The sequence below is a fragment of the Podarcis cretensis genome, assembly GCF_951804945.1.
Source record: "Podarcis cretensis genome assembly, chromosome: 8".
NCBI lineage: Eukaryota > Metazoa > Chordata > Lepidosauria > Squamata > Lacertidae > Podarcis > Podarcis cretensis.
Genome location: NC_137177.1, coordinates 17,314,420 through 17,337,540, shown reverse-complemented (window position 1 = coordinate 17,337,540; position 23,121 = coordinate 17,314,420). Strand labels below are relative to the sequence as shown.

The 23,121-nt window shown below is 49.0% G+C and overlaps 3 protein-coding genes across 4 annotated transcripts in view; all 3 read right to left on the bottom strand.

Moving 5' to 3' along the window:
• The window catches only part of LOC307221552 (interferon-inducible GTPase 5-like), a 74,315-nt gene that overhangs the window by 28,066 nt on the left and 23,128 nt on the right, over positions 1 to 23,121 (bottom strand). The window lies entirely within an intron of this gene.
• The window catches only part of LOC307221561 (interferon-inducible GTPase 5-like), an 88,158-nt gene that overhangs the window by 52,140 nt on the left and 12,897 nt on the right, over positions 1 to 23,121 (bottom strand). The gene's annotated exons all lie outside the window — the stretch shown is intronic.
• Positions 1,833 to 7,469, bottom strand: LOC307221537 (interferon-inducible GTPase 5-like). The gene is given in 3 exon segments (XM_079986143.1): positions 1,833 to 2,672; positions 2,674 to 3,829; positions 7,202 to 7,469. Coding segments are annotated over 3 exon segments (1,407 nt in total). The 5' UTR covers positions 7,408 to 7,469; the 3' UTR covers positions 1,833 to 2,627.

Sequence of the window (23,121 nt, the reverse complement as noted above, 5' to 3'; positions counted from 1 at the left end):
GCCGCTGCTGCTCATTCATCTTCAAGCCCCTCCTGGTACTAGGCGATGGCGGAGCAGGAGAAGGTGGGGAGTCAACTGGCCCATCCCTTCCCTGAACAGTTTCTTCTTCCTCCACCGCATCCTGCCCTAACTCTTCTTCTTCCTCCCCCTGGTCTGGCTCCCATAAACCAGTGGCTCCCTTTCCTGGGTCAGCCTCCTGGCCCCCTGTCTCCACCACATTCACAATCCCCGACATCTATTCTCTGAGGAAAATCAACCCAAGACGTTTTGTTGCCGGAGGTGAAGGACAAGATGGCCGCTGCCCCTCCCTCCATTCCATAGGCAGAAAGCAACTGGATCAGCCACTGAATGACTTCAGAACACGGGCAATGGAGCCCTGTCCTCTCCTCACGTGAGGGAAATGGCCTTAGGGGACTTAGGCAGGCTGTTTCCAAAGGGGTAGCCATGTTGGTTTGTTGAAGCAAAAACAGCAAAGGCAGACCTCCAAGTATCCGTATTTTCCAGGGATGTCCCTGATTTAGAGAAGCTGCCCTGGTTTCTGATTTGATCCCAGAATGTTCCGCTTTTCCTTAGGATGTCCTTATTTTCACTGGAGAAATGTTGGAGGGTATGGAGTTATCTGGCCCCTGAGCTGCCTGAAGGCAATCTTGTATGGGGAAGTTATTTAAATGTTTAATGTTTAATGTTTTATTATGTCTTTATATTTGTTGGTAGCTGCCCAGAGTGGCCAGCTAGTCAGCATGGCCAATGAAGTCCAAAACATCTGGAAGGCATCAGTTTGAGGAAGGCTATAGGGATCTTCCAGGTGTCCTTTTTATTGAGCATTCGTATCTGAGCTCATACTGGGGTGATTATATGTGATCCCACTTTCAATACCCTTTGCATCTGCAAATGTTTTGGGATGGTCATACTGCTTTGTTTGCAATAGGCATGGGTCCATAGTTTCCTGCTAAAGCCAGTGTGGTGTAGTGGTTAAGAGCGATAGACTCATAATCTGGGGAACTGGGTTTCGTCTCTGCTCCTCCACATGCAGCTGCTGGGTGACCTTGAGCCAGTCACACATCTCTGAAATCTCTCAGCCCCACTCACCTCACAGTGTTTGTTGTGGGGGAGGAAGGGAAAGGAGAATGTTAGCCGCTTTGAGACTCCTTCGGGTAGTGATAAAGAGGGATATCAAATCCAAACTCTTCTTCTTCTTCTTCTTCTGCAACTTTTTCGTAGCACAAATGTTCCTGGGTGTGTGTGTTCCCCACTTTTGTCACACTACAGAGCAAGAGTGACCTTCCAGATGGCAATAATAACCGAGTGACATTGGGGAAGTGTTGCAGAACTATTAATAGAGTGGAATGGTATCTGAATGGCCTACTATAAACAACCCCCCCCATGCATTATTATTGTGTCGATGACATGTTGTCTCAAGGCAAATCTAAAAAAAATGTAGTATAAACACTGACTACTGGGAAACACTGGCCTGCGAGTGCTCCAGTTGGAGAACAGCCTTTACCGAAGGTGTCATGGGCTTTGAAGACGCTCGAACTCAGGACACAAGGGAGAAACATGCTAAGAGGAAAGCACACTTGGCAAATCCACACCGTGATTAACTCCCGCCCAAAACCAATGTCCCCACTGCAGAAGGCCGTGAGGATCCAGAAGTGGCCTCCACGGTCCTCCACGGACTCACTGTTAAAACCATGTTTATGGAAGACAACCTTACTCAGCCCAGAGTGATTGCCAAAGAAGGAGTGGGGGGGGGTCTAGATAATTCACAATATTTCTCATTTATGAGACTTTCATGGAAAACTGAAAGCTGATTAATAAGTGTGGCCAGGAGATTAATTTAACCAATTAGTTTATTTCATGAAAACTTATACAGCACTTGATTCTAATAAAACCTCAAAGCAGTTTGCAAAGAGAAAAAACAATAAAACCAAGAAACAATTACAGTCATGTTTTAAGATATGCAAGAGTTAAAATACTAAAACAGACTAAAATTACCTCAACTTTCTATTTAACAAATGTGGAGGCTCCTGTCTAGCTGAATGCCCTCCTTCAGTTTGAGTGTGTATGAGGGAAAGAACATTGTGAAATAGATGTTGCATGGGACTTGTGATACAGAGCTAACTCCTGTTCCTAAAGAAAAAATGCAAATGCAGCATATATATATATATATATAGAGAGAGAGAGAGAGAGAGAGAGAGAGAGAGAAGGAGAGAAAGTGAATGCTGCAGCCTCCATAAATTATAACTTGAGACCATCCTTGCAAGCAGGTTCACATAGGTCACTAGTTTTTTCTAGTCTGACATCATATACAGAGCAATTCCTTAGTGGACTGAAAGAAGTATGAATAGGAAAAAGTTCATTTGTCCCAAAGTCTCCTTTCAGTATTGGTCTTAATTCTTATACATTGGATAGAGATACTAATTTTAAAAAGTAACTGAAAGGGTATTATGCTGGCATTCAGATTATTTCACTTAGGATTTTTTATAAAAAATGAGAAGCCTAAGATTTATGGAATTTTTAAAATAAAAAACCTGATCATCTGATTATTATTATTTTAATGTCTTTTGGTGGTGGTTGTTTTAAAAATGGAAACATGTATAATTCACCAGATACTATATACCAAGCACTTAGTCATCATGGCACACCTGCTTGCTGCTAAATGGACTTTTTCCCCTCTGCCTCAAGAGCTTTGGACAGAACCCTCTGGGTGTCATCAGCAGCACCCGATATGCATTTCTGCAGCATGAAGTAGGTGCGAGGAAGCGAAATCCCTCCGGACAGAAGGCAGCCAAAGATGGGGAAATGCTCCCAGCGGTGATATTCATAAGCCATCACTGAGAGTCCCACCAGGTCTGGCAGCACCCATAAAATGGCAGAGAACATTCCCAGGGACTGCATTGCTGCTTTAAGGGCTGTGCTTGTCTTTCCAACACGCTGGGCCAGAGCTGCAAGGGATGGATTGTCCAGGCCAAAGTCCAGGAAGCACCAGGAGCGGAACGTACTAAACAGAAATATGGGGAGAAGGAAGGGAACTGGGCTTCCAAGAACGACCAGCAAACAAAGCCTTTTGGTCCAAATCTTCTCCTTCACAGTGGTTTTCTTTTTCTCTAAGATAGGCAGGCAGATGCTAGGGAAGCGGAGCAGAAAGGCTTGCCTCTTCAGACGCAGGAAATCGTTCTTCAGCGTTTCCTGCAGGAGGGGGAAGTCAAAGCAGTCGGCTTCCCAGTTGGAGACGATGAAGACTTGTGGGTCCCTCACTCCTTCTCTTACCAAGCACTCTTTGCAGTCCTCCTGGATGTACAAGAGGACCTTCTCCTCATTGTAGTCAGATGGCCGTTGCCTCTTGGCGGCCGACAGGTCCAGGTCTGCTTTGGTGCGCACAAAGTAGAAGCTCTTGCCCATATCTTGGATCTCACGGACCAGGTCAGAATGGATGGAGCGGAAGCGCTGGGAGCCGACGATGACAAAGAAATCAAAGTGCTTTAAATGAACCTTCTTCTCAAACTTGTCCTCTCCAAAGGTTGGTGTTCCCCTTCCGGGGTGGTCCCAAAGGATCACTTGCGGAAGTGTCGGGTGTGGGTAATCCTTGACTTGGACTGTCGTCATCTGTATGCCAGTCACAGCGGCACGCGGGTCATTGGCACGAAGACCCAGCATGGCATTTATGAAGGAGGACTTCCCGGAGCCGGGCTCTCCTACTACGGTAATGTTGAGCGGAGTGCTGTTGAAAAAGTGCAGTGGTTTTGTCAGCACCTGCGACACAGCGCCTGCCAATTGGCCCTGAGAAATGGCTACCTCGAAGTCTTCCACCACTGTGGATCTCGGTGCACTGAAGAGAAAGGAAGCAGGAAAATGTTAAGCGACCGGCCTAATTAGAAGCATTCATTAATGGCATGCCCTCTGTAAAATTTCCAGTGTCGGCAATATTAATATCATTTGCCAAGCAACAAAGCTTTATAGGTAAAAGGTATGAATCCCATCACATTCCATAATTCAGAAGTGAGTGCAAGGATAAAGTGCCCAAAGGTCATGGCAGTGGGGTAGCGTGGGGGGTGCAGGGGGGCCCGGCTGCACAGGGCGCAACATCTGGGGGGGCACGGAGGAGACTCGAGTGCTAAAATCCACGGGTTAGGGGGTGCAAATTACTTGCCTTGCCCCGGGTGCTGACAACCTACGCTACACCACTGGGTCATGGGACATCAGGAGCTGGAGTTGGCGAACAATAAAACACCTGTTGTCAATGACGTTAACTCTTTGCTCAAAGAAAACCAAACAGCACAGGCCAAGTGAACACAGCAACTCTTCCCAGTACCTCTTGCCCCAATGAAGCTGTTGCAAGGACTGAAGTGTTAGAATTCCTGCTCCATGATTGCAGTCATGGGATTGTTGTCTATCACATGACGGTGTATGTTTTGACTCCACAGAGTGGGAAGTGACAGAGAAAGGATGCTTGTGTTACTGTGTTCCGTGAAGTGCGACTACTGTCTTTTGTTCTTTCTCTTTGCTGTCTGATGCTAGAGAGAGAGGGAGCCATGTTGCAGTGCTCCATGTGTGTTTATATGTAAATAAAGCAAATTAGCCAAAATGCTGAGTTGCTGAGGTCTGTTACGCAAGCTGCGAAGACTCTAACGGATTCCTAAGTGTGCCGATGTCTGTTGGCATCGGTCACTGTGATGTTTGGGCTGAAGAAAGCTTTTGACGCTTCCGAAAGATTGACCAGGAGGGAGAGAACATGCCAGTCAGGCACGTGTCTCTGCCAGGGTCCTACTTGAGTGTAGGACAAGCTCCTGCCATGAAGGTCCCCACCTTCCCCTGCTCTCTAAGGCTCCTTCTTCCCCACAACGGGAGAGTTATCAGTCTGAAGGTGCAGAAGAGGGGGGTCTGGTCAAAAAGAAGAAGGGGTTGGGGCAGTTTTATTTAAGTATTTTTTAAGAGTGCACCCTTCCTTTAAACACTGTATGTAAATATTTAACTTCTGCCCCTGCTTGTCATTGAAGTCAGAGGTTTTCAACCTTTTTTAGTCCACGGCTCCTTCGACCAAGTACCTTCTTTCTGCGGCACCCCAGTGGGGCTCAGGAGCCCAGTTATGTCACCCCTTGCCTGCAGAGCTGGCAGCCTCTCACCCTTTTACAAACAACCCCCCTCCTTGTTAAGTCTTCCCTCAGCCTCCTCTCCCCCCTCCTTGGGAGTCCTCTGGGCAGCTGCTGATGCAGCCCCTAGTCTCTGAGTTGCCCTCCCTGCCCTCAAGAGAGGTGCCTCCTCACACTGCCCCACAGGGGCCTGGGACTTGTCTCTCCATTCCCAACAGCAAGGGCTGGTGGTCTGGCTGGCTGGGCTCCCTCACCCACTTGCCTGCTTACCCTGAGGCCCCATTTCAGCTCCGGGAAACCAGCACCCCCTGGCCAGCCCCAGAGGCACCTTTCGCCTGGGGATCTTGTAGCCAGGGCTGCTGCAACAAACAGCTCTTGAAGCCTTTGGGAGGCAGAGACACCAGAGGGCATCAGCGGGCGTCAGAGGAGAGAGGGAATGAAAGAGGGACTGAGGCCGTTGTTGCCCACGGCACCCCTGACCACCATTCAAGGCACCCCAGGGTGCCACGCCACACTGGTTGAAAACCACTGATTTAAGTAATTAATAACCAGATACACCTTATGTGTCTAAATTCTCCACCCACTTCCCCCTCCCCCAAGCTGTACATTACAGTGGTACCTTGGTTTAAAAACATAATCCGTTCCGGAGGTCTGGTTGTAAACCAAAACAGGTTTTAACCCAAGGTGCGCCTTCACCAATGGGGTCTCCCCCCCCCCAAAATGGTTTTAATTCAAAAAAAGGGACACGCACTTCCGGTTTGACATGGTTGTAACCCAAATCAGTTGTAATCCAAAGCGGTTGCAAACCAAAGTACCACTGTATCAGCTTTCCAAGGAAATGGTTTCTCTTCTCAGATTGGGGACAGTCTCCCCCCTCCTTCTCCCCAAGCTGTGGAAGGACCAGACACAAATTCCTCTCCTCCTGACCCCTCAGCAAACCTTTATTTTCTTTCCCCTTCTCTCTCCCCCCCTCTGAAGTTTTTTAGAGGTGAGAGACTTTTCCTCACGCTCCTGACTGGAAATTACCTGGGGGGCTGCTGAGATTTCTTGTTGGTGTTACTGGGAGAGGAAAGTGAGGGGGTAAAAAACCTTCGAAAGAAACAAGTGCGGGGGCGGCGGAGTGCAGATCAGGGTCCAGATTGGAAAGTTGGCCGGAAGGGAGGACACGAGGGGAGGGGTTAATGAATGAGGTCTCCCTCCCCCTCTCTCCCTCCCTCCCTGCTCCAGGTGTGTTGTGTTGGGTATGCGGACGAAGAGCAGCCTGGAAGGGAGGGTTGTGTGCACCTGTGGAGAGATCTGGGATCGCTGGTGGGGGGGGGGAGGTGGGCTGTGGGCTTTGTGTGCATGTGTGTGTGAGAGAGTGTATAGAATCTCTAACACCTCCGGCTCTGAGACCAGAAAGTTATTGTGGGAAAAATCAGTATGATATGGTTTGTACGTTCCATTTAGGCCTATCTGTGTATTGTTTTACAACTGAATTACATTAAAAAACACACCTGCCAACTCACATAAAAATGTCATTTTCTTTGCTGAAACCTTTTATTAAGACATAATAAATTAAATATAAAATACTGGATTTTCTGTGCGTGAGGAATTGAATGGGAGGAAGGGGGGATGGAGGAGATACGGAAAGAAGAGCTACTTTTTCCGTGGCTGGGGGCGCAATCTGGACGGTTCTGCCAGGGGCTCCAGATCACCTAGCTAAGGCTCTGTCTGTTTCCAAAGAACTCCCCCCTCCACTCTGCCAAACCCCCAAAAGGGAAAGAGGCAGGAGGTGAGAGGAGCTGGAGGAGGGCAGCCTCGTAGCAGCTGCAGAGGTGGATGTCGAATGAACACGCGTCACCGCTGGAAAGGGAGACCCGCATTGACTTCAGAGCAGTTACTTACAACTCTTAGAGTAGCACCAGCTCTGCTTGCTCCCTGGTGATGGCATGTTATTTATTCCCTTTGCAGCGGGGAAGAAGGGCTGCCTTCTCCAACATCATCAAGAGTAAAAATAAATGATTCTGCTGCCCCCGCCTAGCAATGAGCTCAGAGTCTCCTTTAACGCAGACACGCTCAGAAAAAACAAAAAACACGAAAGTCATCAGAGCCCCATGAGAACTGCTCACCTCCTTACCTGCTGCCAGTCCGAATTTTTTGCAGTAAAGCTCAGTTCCCTCTTTGGAGGCTTTGCTTCCTGATCTCTTAGCCTTTCCTCCGTCCAACTCTTTCTCTCTCGCTCGCTTTTATTCCTGCTCCCTCCCGGTCGTCGCGCTAAAAAAAGCAAAGAAGAAAGCGAAAGTACGAGCGAGGACGAGGATAGCAAGAGCCGCATTCCCCGCTAGAGGGAGCTCCAAGCAGCCTGATTGACAGCGGTGCTGCTGCCTTTAAATGGGAAGGTCCCAAAGGCTCACTCGTGAAACTTGAAGCATCCGAGATGGTTAACCCTTTACCTCTGCCGTAGTTGCTTCTGTGCCCGTCTCAGCAGCTCCCGCGTTTTCTGCACTTAAGCCCCACATGGCACCGATTTCAGGGGGTTGATCTAGATGACCCTTGGGTTCCCTTCCAGATCTGCAATTCTACGATCCCAGATCCTAGCGGCGCGAAATGTTTTGGCACCTGCAGAGAAGAAAACAGGACGGGTCCTATCGCCTGTTTCAACTGCTTTAAGGTTTCATTGCAATTAAGCAGGACATACATTTTTTTTCTCTTTCTCGGATAAACTGAGCCATGAGGAATCACTGTCATGGATAACAATAGAAACCTTAACAAAAGACCTTGCTGAAGTGAAGTCTGCTTGGGATCAAAAGAAATTTGAAGCTGTTTTTTCATGATGAATTTTCACGAAAACTTTTTAAAAGTGGAAATACCCAACAGATAGGGAGATGTGAGGAGCTGAACTTAAATATTGGAAAAATTAGAAACTGAGAGAAACGGAAAATAATAAATTTGCCCACTTCTCTCAGGAGATTTGCTGAGGGAAATACTTGCTGACATTCCCCCTTCTACACAAATATTAATGGGGCAGGAGTCCCTGTCCTCTTTTTCAACTCATCTCCCCCTCATCTCCTCTAAAATCTGCTCTGGAAAGTTGCTCCCAACTGGGAAAGTGTACAAGTCATTTGCCTGGGTGAGGAGAAAACATGATGCAGACAGTGATGTTGAAACTGGAAGCTCCTCATATCCTTCAGAAGAAGGATATTGACAAGCTGGAACTTGTACAGAGGAGGAGACCAAGATGACCAAAGCTCTGGAAACCAAGCCTTATGAGGAATGGTTGAAGGAGCTGGGTATGTTTATCCTGTAAAAGAGAAGATTGAGAGGAGATACGCTAGCCATCTTCAAATATCTCAACAGTTGTCACACAGAAGAGGGAATAAGGTTGTTTTCTTCTGCTCCGGAGGGTAGGGCCTGAACCAATGGCTTCAAATTACAAGACTGAATATGAGGAAGAAATAGTTTATTTTTTGGAAAAGTTCTAAGATTCTGCAGAGTGCAGAGTGTCTATAGAGCCTGCATGAGAAGCTGGCTTTGCAAACCAGGCAGGCAGGAAGGACACCAAACTTTCCTCAGAGTGATCCTAGACTGACAGCAAAGCCTGTGTCTTATCTGACACCCTCAGCCTTAGGGGACATAATACAGGGGGCACCGGGCAACGCTCCCTTCAAGGCTTTCCATGGCCCCCAGCTTGTCCTCCAGCTTCCTGCAACCTTGGGAGCTGGAGCTCTTCACCACCCCCACCCTCCGACTCCATCTATTTGCAGACCGGACAGGCAGGTAGCAGCTGCATCTGCAAAGCCAACTGAGAAGTGTCTGCAGGGGGAATTTCTTGCCCCACGCTCTGAGTGCCAGCAGAGGCTATTTTAATCTGAAACCTTGTGACACACTGTACTGCGGTAAGAGTTCAGACAACCAGTCAGGACCCAGCACAGTCCAAGAAAGGATTTGCAAGGAGGAGAAGGACCTACAGCGACCCCGTTAACTTTCGTTTTCTCAGAAATCACCTGTTTGAGCAGAGCTGTGTGTTGGGCCAGGGAGGGGGAAGGGGGAGAGGGGAACTTGTAAACAGGATCTAATTTCTGCTCCAACGTAATAAAAACCCAAAGCTACTTTCCTTTTCAAGGTTATGCAGGATAAAAAGTTGCAAATCTGTGAGGAGAATCAGAACTTACAGGGATAAACAGTTCTGTGTGACGTCACCAGCAGAGCATTTAGTAACAAATACATGCCTGCACCAGTTAATTAGGCTTTTGTCGGAGATAATCTCAATGGTCCTTGGTGATTTAAAACTGCATAGGGGTTTTCAGTCGCTATTCGGGGTCTCCCATCAGAAGTATGTACCATACTTTTCCGTGTATAAGACATGGGGTTTTTTTTAACCTTAAAATAATGTTTAAAAATTGGGTTCGTCTTATACACGGATAGTGCACTGTACAAATTTCTTACTTTGTAGTCCCCCCAAATAGGGGGCGTCTTATACATGGGGGTGTGTTATACATGGAAAAATGCAGTATGTCATTCCTAGATCAAAATTGGTGATACATGGTCATCACTGCTGATCTTCAGTGCACAGCTACAACAAAGCAAGTCTGTCTGTGAGTTTATGCACATTCCCAGCCTATGGACCTCGACAGTGAAACCTGACAGGTCTCAGCAGCACTACATGTGAACCAATATAACATGCTTATGATGCTTTTGCATTCTCAGAATTTTCTGCAAGGCAAATGAGTCACGTGACAAAGGATGTGCAGGAGGCCCTCAGTAGACATGTTAGTGGCAAAAGGGCTCCCTTTAAGCACAACAGAAGCACATGCTAATGCAATACGTTCACTGTCACATACACCCCCCCATCTATTTTGTTGCAAATAACCAGTGAGGTCTATGCAGAGACAGGGTTGGAAGAAAGAACCTGACACACTTCAGATATGAGGCAGAACCTTGTTGTCATTGCATTCTTACACTGTCTCCCAGCTCCACCTGGTACGCAGGCCGCCTGCCCGTGGACTGTCTTGCCAGAGTGGTGCATGCTCTAGTTATCTCCCACTTGCACTATTGCAATGCACTCTTATTGGGGCTACCTTTGAAGGTGACCCAGAAACTAGAACTAATCCAGAATGAGGCAGCTAGACTGGTGACTGGGAGTGGCCACCGAGACAATATAACACTGGTCCTCAAAGACCTACATTGGCCCCTGGTACATTTCCGAGCACAATTCAAAGTTTTGGTGCTGACCTTGAAAGCCCTAAAGGGTTTTGGCCTAGTATCTGAAGGAGAGTTTCCACCCCGATCGTTCAGCCCGGACACTGACATCCAGCTAGAAGGGCCGTCTGGTGGTTCCCTCCCTGTGAGAAGGGGGGTTACAGGGAACCAGGCAGAGAGCCTTCTTGGTAGTGGTCAGATGTCAAGGAAATAAACAACTATATGACTTTTAGAAGATATCTGGATGCAACCCTGTTTAGGGAAGTTTTTAATGTTTGATGTTTTATTGTATTTTAAATATTTTATTGGAAGCTGCCCAGATGGGCGGGGTATAAATAATAAATCATCATCATTACTACTACTACCGCTACCACATCTGATGTACTGCAGATGCAGGTCTGGTTATGCAACCATGGGCATCACATGCCCTTATCAGTCGAATTTTCCTCATAGCACTACTCTGCACCCCCAGCTTGCCATTTACACCCCAGCTGTCAGGGACTCAGCGGGAGCGCAGGGAGGAGAGGAGATGGAAAGCGAGGGGGAGCAATCCGAGGGCAGCGTAGGAGAATATGACAGCAGCCCGATAGATTCCATGAGCCTCTCCAGCGAATCGGAAGATTCACAGAAGGGGGCGCCGATGGGCAGGGCAAGGGGCGACCCAAGGGGGACACCCCAGAAGCAAGGGTCCAGCGGGGACTCCCAGAGCACCAGTTGCAAATCAGGACCAGCTTCCCCACCAGAGCGTAGTGGGGGGGAGGAGTCCCAGGTGTCAGAGCCCACATATGCACCACCAGCGAGAGAAGATGAGTCAGGGTGGACCACGCCTCCATCGGAGAGCGAGTTAACGGTTAAGAGGAAAGTTGCAGGCTGGGCGCGCGCGCCAAGTTCAAAGGTACAGGCGAGCGGCACAGAAGGTAGCCCGGATAGGGAACCAGGTCCTAAAGCCCGCCGGAAGGAGGGGCAAGAATCGTCAGGGTCAGCGTCAGAGGAGTCCAGGAAGGATGAGACCCTAGCGGGCAGGAGGGCCCAGAGGAGAAAGGAATTTAGGAAGAGGTGGAGCAAAGCGAGAGTCTTAAACTGGTGTGGAGGGGGAGGAGACTCAGACAGGACTTCGCCGGTCTAAGGTCGGGACGTAGAGCTGCACGCTGCGGCTTTGAAATGGAGACTGAATCTCAATAAAGACTTTTGTACATAACTACAGCCTAGCGTTGGTCCTCTGTGAGCTGGGACCTGGAGGCAGCTCTGACAGTAAGTCCTGTCTCAAATTTCAAAGAACCTCGCAACGTGAGAGGACGCAGCGAAGGGCGAAGATTGGTGCTTCGCGAGCTCACAAAAGCAGCACAAGATGACTACAGAAGAACGACTGGCAGCTTTGCAAGAAGCCGTGGTACAACTTAACGCAGAAATACGAGCGGCAAGGAGGAGAGAAGAGGAATCAGATGCTGTCTGCAAGGATCTGCAAAACAGGTTGGAAATGTTGACTAAACAGGGGCCACCGGCAGCCAAATCAGAAGGGATCGGGCTCGGGAAGAGAGGGGGGAGCCTGGTGTCGCATTTCGATGGGAGTCTGCAGCAATATCCTAACTTCAGAGCAGACGTAGTTTTTGCGCTAAAGTTGCTGGAGAAGGACTTTAGAGATGAGCAGGAGAAAGTAGGCTTCATACTAACGCATCTCCATGGAGAAGCTAAAGCGTGGTTGCGCAATCTGTGGAGAGATAATGATCCAGCCCTCCAAAACGCAAAAGCCTTCATTAAGGCGATGGATGATTGTTTTTTATCGGAGATAGATGTAGATGTCGCTAGAAAAGAGATTCACGGTCTGAAACAAGGCAGAGCCACTGTAAGGCAATATCATTCCCGCTTTTTTGCATTGGTCAACGCGCTGGGATGGGAAAAGGACTCAGCGTCCGTCAGGGACCTGTTCTGGGAGGGGCTCAACGGGGCTGTGAAAGACGAAATCGCAAGGGGGGAGAGGCCACGGAGCACTCAAGAAGTGGTCCAGAAGGCGTTGACGATTGGTGTGCGGCTGGAAGAACGTCCCTGGAGCAAAGATGAAGGGCGTTGGGGACGCACGCCAGCAAGGGCACCTCCTTTCTTCCCCAGAGACTCAGCGCGCGCTCAATCCACGCCTCCACTGGGAGGGGGAGAGGAGCCGATGGAGATAGGTGGTGCCAAGGCTCAGTCAGCGACCAGAGCCCTCACACCAGGAGCAGCCAAGGTGAAGCCTCCTAGAGGGAACAGGAAGTGTTACATCTGCGAAAGTGCTCAGCATATGGCAAAAGAGTGCCCCCAGAGGCCCCACAAGCACAATGCAGCCTCAGCAAAAGTAACAGAAGCAGCCCAGCAGAGGGAACCGCAGCAGGGAAACGACGAAGTCTGGCTGGAAGCAGAGCCGCTGGGGCCCAGCCAGACGAATCAGTGAAGCAGTCCCCAGGAATCTTACAGCCCACAGACCCCCTCCCGCCCAAACCAGTGGTGCAGCTCACCGCAACACTCCAGCTTCCCAATGGGCTCACCATGGAAGTGCCTATTACCATTGACTCTGGTAGCAATGCAGACTTTATGGGGGTGGATTTCATCAAGCAACATAGCATAGCGCTCCTGCCTGCCACGATGCCCCTGAAAGTAGTGACAGTCGATGGAAGAGAATTGCTGGGGGGACAGGTGGTACAGCAAACGCCGCCAATGGTGATGCGCATTGGAAATCACCGCGAAGTCATCAGCTTCAACGTCACCCAACTGTCAGACACGCCCATAGTGTTGGGCATGAGCTGGTTGGACAGGCACAGCCCGGCATTGGCATGGTACCAGCGTAAATTGACCTTCTGCTCCTCCTACTGCGCAGAACATTGCATCATGACTAACCAGGAGGACGAGGGGCAAGAGGATGACCCACAGCTACAACTGGGCATGCTGCAAGCGGTACCCGACAAGTACAAGGCGTTTTTGGAGGTCTTCTGCGAGAAGGAAGCGGACAAGCTGCCTCCCCACAGACCCTACGACTGCAAGATTGACCTCCTGCCGGGGGCAACGCTGCCGACCGGAAAACTGTACTCCATGTCTGAAGACGAACTGCAAGAGCTCAGGGAGTTCATAGATCACAATTTGAAGCGGGGATTCATCCGAGAATCCAAAGCAGTGGGGGGCAGTCCTGTTTTCTTTGTGAAGAAAAAAGACACGCCCCAGAAGAGGCTTGTAGTTGATTTCAGAATTTTAAATTCGAAAACCAAGCCCACGGCTTTCCCGATGCCCAAGATCGACGACTTGCTCGCGACGGTGAGAAAGGGACGCATCTTCACCAAGCTGGATCTACGAGGGGCGTACAATCTTATACGCATGCGGGAGGGCGACGAGTGGAAGACGGCCATGTTCACGCCCTTGGGCACCTATGAGTATAGGGTTATGCCTTTCGGTTTACAAAATGGCTCCCACTGCTTCCAAGCCTTCATGCATCACGTGTTAGCGGGGCTCCTATACAAGAAGTGCGTCTGCTTCCTGGACGACATTCTGATCTTCTCGGAATCGCAGGAGGCTCACGAGAGAGATGTCAAGGAAGTCCTGCAAAGACTACGGGAGCACAGGCTTTACGCCAAGCTGGAGAAATGCCAGTTCGACATGACGGAGGTGGATTTCCTGGGCTACAAGCTGTCCGACAAGGGAATCGCCATGGACAGCGCCAAGGTACGATCAGTACTGGACTGGAAGAGCCCGCGCAATCGGAAGGAGGTCCAGAGGTTTGTCGGCTTTGCTAACTTTTATCGCAAGTTCATCAAGGGTTTCGCTATGCAGACGGCGGCCATCACGGACACCCTCAGCTCCAAGAAGAAGAAGTTCATCTGGACGGACCAGGCGGAGCAGTCCTTTCAGAAACTCAAGCGTCTTTTCGCTTCCGAGGAACAACTGCTGCATGTGAACCCCAGCAAGCCCATGAGGGTGGAGACGGATGCCTCCGACAGAGCCGTGGGGGCAGTCCTGTTGCAGCGAGACCCGCAAGGGGATTGGAGGCCGTGTGCTTTCTACTCCAGGAAGCTCAGCAAGTCAGAGCAGAACTACACCATCTGGGACAGAGAGTTGCTGGCCATTCATGCAGCATTCAAGGCGTGGCGGCACTTCCTCATCGGAGCCAAACACACGGTGCAAGTTCGCACGGACCATAAGAACCTGGAGTACTGGCGCACGGCGCGGTTCCTGAACCAGAGACACATCCGCTGGGCGGAGTTCTTTGCGGATTTCGACTTCAGGATAGAATATATCCCCGGAGGCAACAACATCATGGCTGATGCGCTATCCAGGAAGCCGCAGTATCTGGAGGAAGCAGCACCGGTAGCGGCCAAACACATTTTCGCACCCAAGGCGTGGGCATGCGCTTCTGCCACAGTAGACCTGGAAGCGATACGGCGCGAGCTGCAAACAGATTCCTTCGCGCGCTCCAAGATGGAGGAGGTGCGTAGCGGCACGGCGAAGGACGACGAGTTCCAGATACGCGACGGACTGCTCCTCCGCAAGGGGGCCATCTACGTACCGGGAGATGAACTCCGCGCGACAGTACTGCAACAGCTACACGACGCACCCAGCGCCGGACATTTCGGCAAGGAAAAGACGGTGGAATTAGTAGCCAGAGACTTTTGGTGGCCCAAGATGCGGGGAGAAGTCGCGGATTACGTCACGAGGTGCGACACCTGCCAAAGGGCCAAGCCAGTACACAGACCGCCGGCGGGACTGTTAGAACCGCTACAGACCCCGTCCGAACCGTGGGAGAGGGTAGCCTTGGACTTTGTCACTGACCTGCCCAGCTCGAGGGGCAAAACAGCAGTACTCGTGGTAGTCGACATGTTCACCAAGATGGCGCACTTCATTCCTTGCGCGAAGGTGGCCACAGCGGAACAGACAGCCAAGCTGTTCATAGACCACGTGTTCAAGGTACACGGCCTGCCACGGTCTATCCTGTCTGACAGGGGGCGCCAGTTCATCTCGAGTTTCTGGCGGAAGCTGATGGGGATCCTGAACGCCAAGGTCAACCTAGCGTCGGCAAGACACCCGCAGACCAACGGACAAGCGGAGAGGGTCAACGCCGTCATGCAGCAGTACCTGAGATGCTACGCGAACCAGCAGCCCTCGACCTGGGTGGACTACCTGCCCCTGGCCGAGTTTGCCTACAACAACACACAACACGTGTCCACGGGGGTGACACCGTTTTTTGCCAACCACGGGCGACATCCCAGGACCTTCCCGGGCTTAGAGAAAGAGGGGGAGGGAGAGCCACAGGGAGCAGAGGCATTGGCAGAGGAGTTACAGGAGGTCCATGAACAGCTCCGTAGACAGTTAGACCTAGCAAAACACATATACAAGATGCAAGCAGACAAACACAGAAGAGTGGGGGAGGACATACGGGTAGGGGACTGGGTCTGGTTAGCGGCCCAGGCAGTGCCGGCCAGATCCTTAGCTAAGAAGAAGCTAGGACACAAGCAGTTGGGCCCTTACCTAGTCGAGGCACAGATCAACCCAGTGGCTTTCCGTTTGACACTACCGGAGGGTTCCAGAATGCACCCGGTCTTTCATAGATCGGTGCTAACGCCCTACAAGGCACCTCACAGGTTTCAGGAGCCAGGAACAGCTCCCAGTCCGCTTAGAGATGCACCCATGACAGGGGGGTCGCCGAGGGCGGGGCCACTCAACGAGGTGACGGAGATTTTGGACTCGAGATGGGGGGAAGAGGGAGTCGAATATCTCATCGCAAGGGAAGGTGCCCCGGCCAGCGCCAACAGCTGGGTGCCGTACTATGCGGTGGAGGAGCACTACCTCAAAGACGAGTTCCACGCACTCTTCCCACACAGGCCCATGCCGGAGGATTATTTTGACGAATATCTTTTCACCCCCACACTCTCAGCCAGTACGTTTCAGGGGTTCTCCTCGGTTGAGGAGACGGTTCCAGAGACTACCTCGCCGGAGGGGTCGGTCTCAGACTTGGGTGCGGAGCGCTCTTATTGGTGGGACACTCAACCCGAGGAGGAGTGGCACAGGAGACTGCTCAGAGGGCCCTGGCACGCAGACTACCCAGAGGAAATGGGGGAACAAGGGGGCATGGACGGGTTGGGGGAGGATCCTGGTTTCGAGCACGCCGGCAACGAGATGGAAGCGGAGGAGAGCGACGTCGATGTACCCGTCACGGACTGGCAGCATGCCAGGGGGGAAGACCGGTATCCGGCATGCACCCCCACAGCATTGGAGCACCCGGAACCCACGCCAGAAGAGGGGGAGGGGGGAAGGGGGGGCTTCGAGGGGGGGATGGATGTCAGGGACTCAGCGGGAGCGCAGGGAGGAGAGGAGATGGAAAGCGAGGGGGAGCAATCCGAGGGCAGCGTAGGAGAATATGACAGCAGCCCGATAGATTCCATGAGCCTCTCCAGCGAATCGGAAGATTCACAGAAGGGGGCGCCGATGGGCAGGGCAAGGGGCGACCCAAGGGGGACACCCCAGAAGCAAGGGTCCAGCGGGGACTCCCAGAGCACCAGTTGCAAATCAGGACCAGCTTCCCCACCAGAGCGTAGTGGGGGGGAGGAGTCCCAGGTGTCAGAGCCCACATATGCACCACCAGCGAGAGAAGATGAGTCAGGGTGGACCACGCCTCCATCGGAGAGCGAGTTAACGGTTAAGAGGAAAGTTGCAGGCTGGGCGCGCGCGCCAAGTTCAAAGGTACAGGCGAGCGGCACAGAAGGTAGCCCGGATAGGGAACCAGGTCCTAAAGCCCGCCGGAAGGAGGGGCAAGAATCGTCAGGGTCAGCGTCAGAGGAGTCCAGGAAGGATGAGACCCTAGCGGGCAGGAGGGCCCAGAGGAGAAAGGAATTTAGGAAGAGGTGGAGCAAAGCGAGAGTCTTAAACTGGTGTGGAGGGGGAGGAGACTCAGACAGGACTTCGCCGGTCTAAGGTCGGGACGTAGAGCTGCACGCTGCGGCTTTGAAATGGAGACTGAATCTCAATAAAGACTTTTGTACATAACTACAGCCTAGCGTTGGTCCTCTGTGAGCTGGGACCTGGAGGCAGCTCTGACACCAGCCTATGGATTTTATCCAACATTACTCATGCTCAGAGCACACCAGTTGAAATGAATGCACCTTATTAACTGGAAGGTTAAAAAAAATATGGAAATTTCTACGATACTTTGCAAATATTCTACACCACAGTAGCAGGAAGGCCAGGCTCTGGGTAGTCCTCTTTCATCAACGCCACGCTGCTTAAGTGCAGAAAACTCAGGTGCTGCTGAGACTGGCACAGAGGCAACAACAGGAGAGGTGAAGGAATACTTCTATGGGATGCTTCCACAGGTGATCCTTTGGGACTTCCCAGGAAAGGCAGCATCCCCGCTGGCAAACGGGCTGCTTGGACTCTGGCCAGAAATGCGGCTTTGGCTATTTGTTGTGATCTTATCTCGTCCTCGCTGGTTACCTTCACTTTCTTTTTTGCTTTTAGTAGTGTGAGGGTCAGGAGGGAGAGAGGGTATAAAAGGGAGATACAGAGAGAGAGCAGGATGGAGAAAAGTGCGAGAAACCTCGAAGCAAAACGTCTGAGAAGACGACTGAGCTTGGCTGCAAAATATTGGTCCAGCAGCAGGAAAGGAGTTGAACTTTTCTCCTGGGTCTAGAATGATTTCCGTTTCTTTCTGAGCTTCTTTGCGTTAAAGGAGACTCTGATGTCCTTGCTTGGTGGGGGTGGCAGAATGATTGTTGTTGTTGTTTACCTTTTACCTTTTTATCGTTATTATATTAATTATATTATAGCTGTTGTGATATTATATTATACTATCATATCATATTACATCCAGTGCTTTTTTTTCCTTAAAAATGTTTAGGGGTACTCTCATTTGACCATACAAAACCACCATTTTATAGTTCAAATTAGGGAAAATAAATACAGTAAATGGTCAGTGCAAAGAACATGCATTACCTCATATTACACAGCTCACAGCGACTTCCACATTGGCATAAGGTTGTGTGCACTAACATCTTCCTGATTCCCTTCTGGGAAAGGAAAGGAAGCAGCCATCGAAGGTGGTAACAACAAAATGTTTAGGGGTATGTGTACCCCTGCATCCCCCCAGAAAAAGCACTGATCATATCATATTATAAACAATAAGATTATTAACAATGATGTTCTAGAAGGCTGCCATTTTCCCCTGTGGCAAAGGGACTAAATAACATGCCATCACCATTGAGCAGAGCTGGTGCTACATTAAGAGTTTTAAGAAACTGCCCTGAAGCCAATGCGGCTGGTCTCCCTTTTGAGGGTTCATTCAATATTTCCCTCTGCAGAGCCCCCCCTCCCAGTTGATGGATATTACCACTACAGGAAAGCAGCAGGAACACTTTTTGGCATAACAAAATAAAAAAATTCCTTCCAGTAGCACCTTAAAGACCAACTAAGTTAGTTCTTGGTATGAGCTTTCGTGTGCATGCACACTTCTTCAGATACACTGAAACAGAAGTCACCAGACCCTTCTATATAGTGAGAAGGTGGGGAGGGGTATTACTCAGAAGGGTGGTGGGAATGGGTGATAGGCAGATAGCTGTGATGAGCCTGTTGACGACTCTTAACGACTGCAATAGGTCTTACAGGAAAAAGCAAGGGGTGAAAAGGTGAAAAATGGCTTTGTCATGTATAATGAGATAAGAATCCAATGTCTTTGTTCAGACCAGGTCTCTCCATGTTTTTCAGTTTGGTAATAAGTTGCAATTCAGCAGCTTCTCTTTCCAGTCTATTTCTGAAATTCCTTTGTAATAGAACAGCTACTTTGAGATCTTGTATAGAATGTCCTGGGAGATTGAAGTGTTCTCCTACTGGTTTCTCTGTCTTGTGATTCCTGATGTCCGATTTATGTCCGTTTATGTCCGTCTGGTGACTTCTGTTTCAGTGTATCTGAAGAAGTGTGCATGCACACGAAAGCTCATACCAAGAACTAACTTAGTTGGTCTTTAAGGTGCTACTGGAAGGAATTTTTTTATTTTGTTTTGACTATGGCAGACCAACACGGCTACCTATCTGTAACTGGAACTTTTTGGCATGTACAAATGGTATCTGTGAGCCATTTCTGATTAGAAAAATGGCATGGCAAGTGTTCAAGGCAGGGCAGAAGATGCTGGAGGTTCTCTTGGTTCTGGGTTGGTGCTGCCTGATGAGCCTGGGTAGCTCAGTTGGTTAGACCTGTTGATTTGTAGCATCCAAGTGCACAGCGGAATGATGAGGAATACGTGCCAACATGCTCTATATTGCTTTATTTACATTTCATAGCTGGTAGATTACAGAAAACCATCTTGTCTCTGCCGGAGCAGAAAACTGCATCCTCTCTCCTCTGAAGCTCAGAGAGAAAAAACACTGAACAGTGAAAAACAGGAAACCAGTGTACGTCACATCCAGTCTCCTTTTCCCGTGGGAAACACAACAGTAATGCTGTCTGTGGAATGTAAACATTGTCTTGTGACAAGCCTTTCGCTGCACAGTGAAGAGAGCAGAAACCAACATCCTCCCCCTTTCTGTGAACACCACTGGGCAGCGTGTTCGTACAATATCAGTACAAACCCAACTTCTGCACATAGGTACAGTGTTGATCCCTTGATACAATCTTGGACAATACATCAGCAGGAATTTCATTACCTGGCATATAGGACACCGTTACGAGTCCTTCTGAATACGTTCCCTAGCATGTTGCAACTTCAATTGCAAGTGCTTCGTGCTTTGCTTACAACCATCAGAATTCAGCAAAGCCAAACATGCTTTGTTGTCCTGGTAAACCTGGATTGGACATTTGACAGGAATTTTCATGTCTTTGCACAATTGTAACAACCATTCACAATCCTTAAGTGAATAAGACAGTGCATTTAGTTCAGCTTCACAAGTACTTAAGCTAACTGTTGTTTGCTTCTTGCATGACCAATCAAATAGACCCTGATTGTACATATAGCAAACTCCAGACGTACTTTTCCTGTCTGTAGTGTCACTTCCAAAACTTGCATCTGCAAATATCTCAAGACCACCAGACTTCTGATTGTTAAATCTCAGTCTGTAATGCATAGTGCCTTTCAAATACCGCGCTATACGTTTCAGAGCTTTCCAATCCTTAACAGTAGGATTGTTGACTTGTCTGCTTAGCAAATTACAGCTAACAGCAATGTCTGGTCTTGAACATCTGGCAATGAAGTTTAGCTTGCCTAGCACACTTCTGTACAGTGTAGTGTCAGAAAATGCTTCTTCAGTGTCATCTACCTGATAACCTGTTGTCATCGGTGTGTCTACAGGGTTAGCATCCATCAGGTTTAGTTTGCCTAACACGTCAGCAATTTTCCGTGACTGGTGTACTAGAACGTTACCATCTTGATCTCTCTCTATTTCCAGAGATAGGTAGTTGTTTACCTCACCAAGATCTTTCATGTCAAAGTGTTCTTTCAGTTGAGCTAGGGCGTTATTGTACATTGTGACATCTTTCCAAAAGAATAAGAGATCATCAACATAAAACAAACAATACAGTTTCTTTTGCCCCTCCTCTTTGACAAATACACATGGATCAGCTTTCCCTTGCTGAAAACCTAGAGAAAACAATACTTCAGTGAGTTTTGTGTGCCAACACCGTGCACTTTGTTTGAGACCATAAAGGGACTTTTTCAGAGCACAAACAAATCCCTGTTTTACCTGTACGCCATCAGGTGGAAGCATATAAAGTGATTCATCTAGAGATCCGTACAGAAAAGCTGTATTCACATCATGGTGACTAATGTGTAGATTCTCCTCTGCAGCTAGCTTGAGCATAAGCCTAATGCTCTCATACCTCACTGTGGGTGAGTAGGTCTCGTGATAGTCTTCACCTGGTACCTGTGCAAAACATCTGGCTACCAATCTGGCTTTGTGTCTGACTATCTTGCCATTTTGATCAGTCTTCGCTTTGAAGACCCATTTGCTTCCAAGCAGTTTCATTCCTGGAACTACTGGAACAAGTTCCCATGTTTTGTTCCTTTCCAAGGAATCAAGCTCAGCCTTCATGGCATTTAACCATGGCTCAGCTTCCTTTGAATCCAAATCCTGGATTTCTTGGAAACTTGAAGGTTCAAATACCTTTTTGGAGCTTTTAACAGCTGTTACTGCTATCTTGGCAAACTCATCAGCAAATCTCTTTGGAGGTCTGCCTTTTGTGGCTCTTTGTGATCTGCGAATTAGCCTTAGGTCTTCAACACTCTCCTCTTCCTTCTTAGGAGAAAAGCGACCTATTGTGAACAATGGTTCCTCCAATTCTTGATCAGAACTTTCAGAGGGTCGCATAGAGGCTTTCGCACTCTTGAAATCCTCTGAATCACCCGATTCAGTTTCAGACTCAGAATCAGTTTCAGTCTCAGAATCAGAACTTTCATCAGTGGGTGTGGGTGGTTGTGGTTGCTTTTGACTATCCTCAGTCTCATCACTGTCATCAGGATAACATTGGAAAATTCCCACATTCTCCCCCCACTTGGCATTGTACTCAACACTTCTTGTGAGCTTAATGGTCTTAGAGTCAGTCATCCTTATTCTGTAAGAACCTTTCTCATAACCTAGAAAGATACCATGCAAACCACGCTTGTCTAACTTGGAGTTTTGTGGTGAGTGAACCCACATGTCAGAACCAAAAATTTTCATGTGTTTGATGTATGGCTTCTTGCCAAACATCTTCTCATAGGGGGTACAACCAATCGCTGAAGATAACCTGCGATTATAACTGTAAGTGAAACATGAGAGAGCTTCGGCCCAATAACTCTCTGGAAGATTTGCATCATGCAGCAAGGTTTTTAACCCTTGAAGCAATGTCTGATTTGCTCGTTCTGCAAGTCCATTCTGCCATGGCGAGCGAGGACTAGACAAATCGTGTTGAATTCCTTTCTCAGACAGAAAAGCTTCAAACTGCTGAGAAGTGAATTCCCCCCCGCGATCAGTGAAAAGAATTTTTACCTTCTTACCATGCACATTTTCCAACCAAGCACAGAATTCCTTGAACCTAGGAAAAGCCTCTGATTTCTGCTTGAGATTGTACACATGAATATACCTGGAAAATGCATCAATGAGAACCATGAAGTACCTATTTCCACCCAAAGAGGGCGCTAGTGGTCCAACCAAATCAGCATGAACAATTTGGTATGGTTCTGTAGCTTGCCTACTAGACACCTTACCTTTCGCAGCCATTTTCACCTTGTTTGCTGCGCATGCCTTGCACTTCATGTGGTACCTGCAGGGTTTAATAGTCATACCTTCAACCAAGGCAGGCATTTTAGATACTGCCTCAAAACCCAAATGACCAAATTTTCGATGAAAATCATGAATACATTCTGCATGCAAACATTTGTTAGAACCTGCAATGCAACAAGTGTCATCCTGCACAACATCATCATAATACAAAACATATAAACGATCAACATATTCAGCATACAATACATAATCATTTTTCTTTGTGATGATGCACCTTTTGTTCTTAAAGGAAACGTCAATGTTCCGCTCATTCAGCTGTCCGACGCTGAGCAGATTATGTTTAGCATCTGGAACATAAAGTACATTCTGTATCGATAAGTCCAAACTGTGAAGAACAACAGTTCCGTAGCCTTTACTGGGAATTGTGTGGTCATCCGCCTGGTGAATCGCACCTTCCTGCGGTGTAAAAGACACGAACAGTCGCTTATCGTTGCACATGTGGTGCGTTGCCGCTGAATCAACAACGAAGAAAGATCTAGACGTCTTCTGGACCTCTGCAACTTTTGGAGTGAAGCGTGAGACCATTGCTTTGGGCTGCGTTGTCCTGGACACCGGACCTTTGCCTCTGCTTTGGCCTTTTCCACGCGATGAG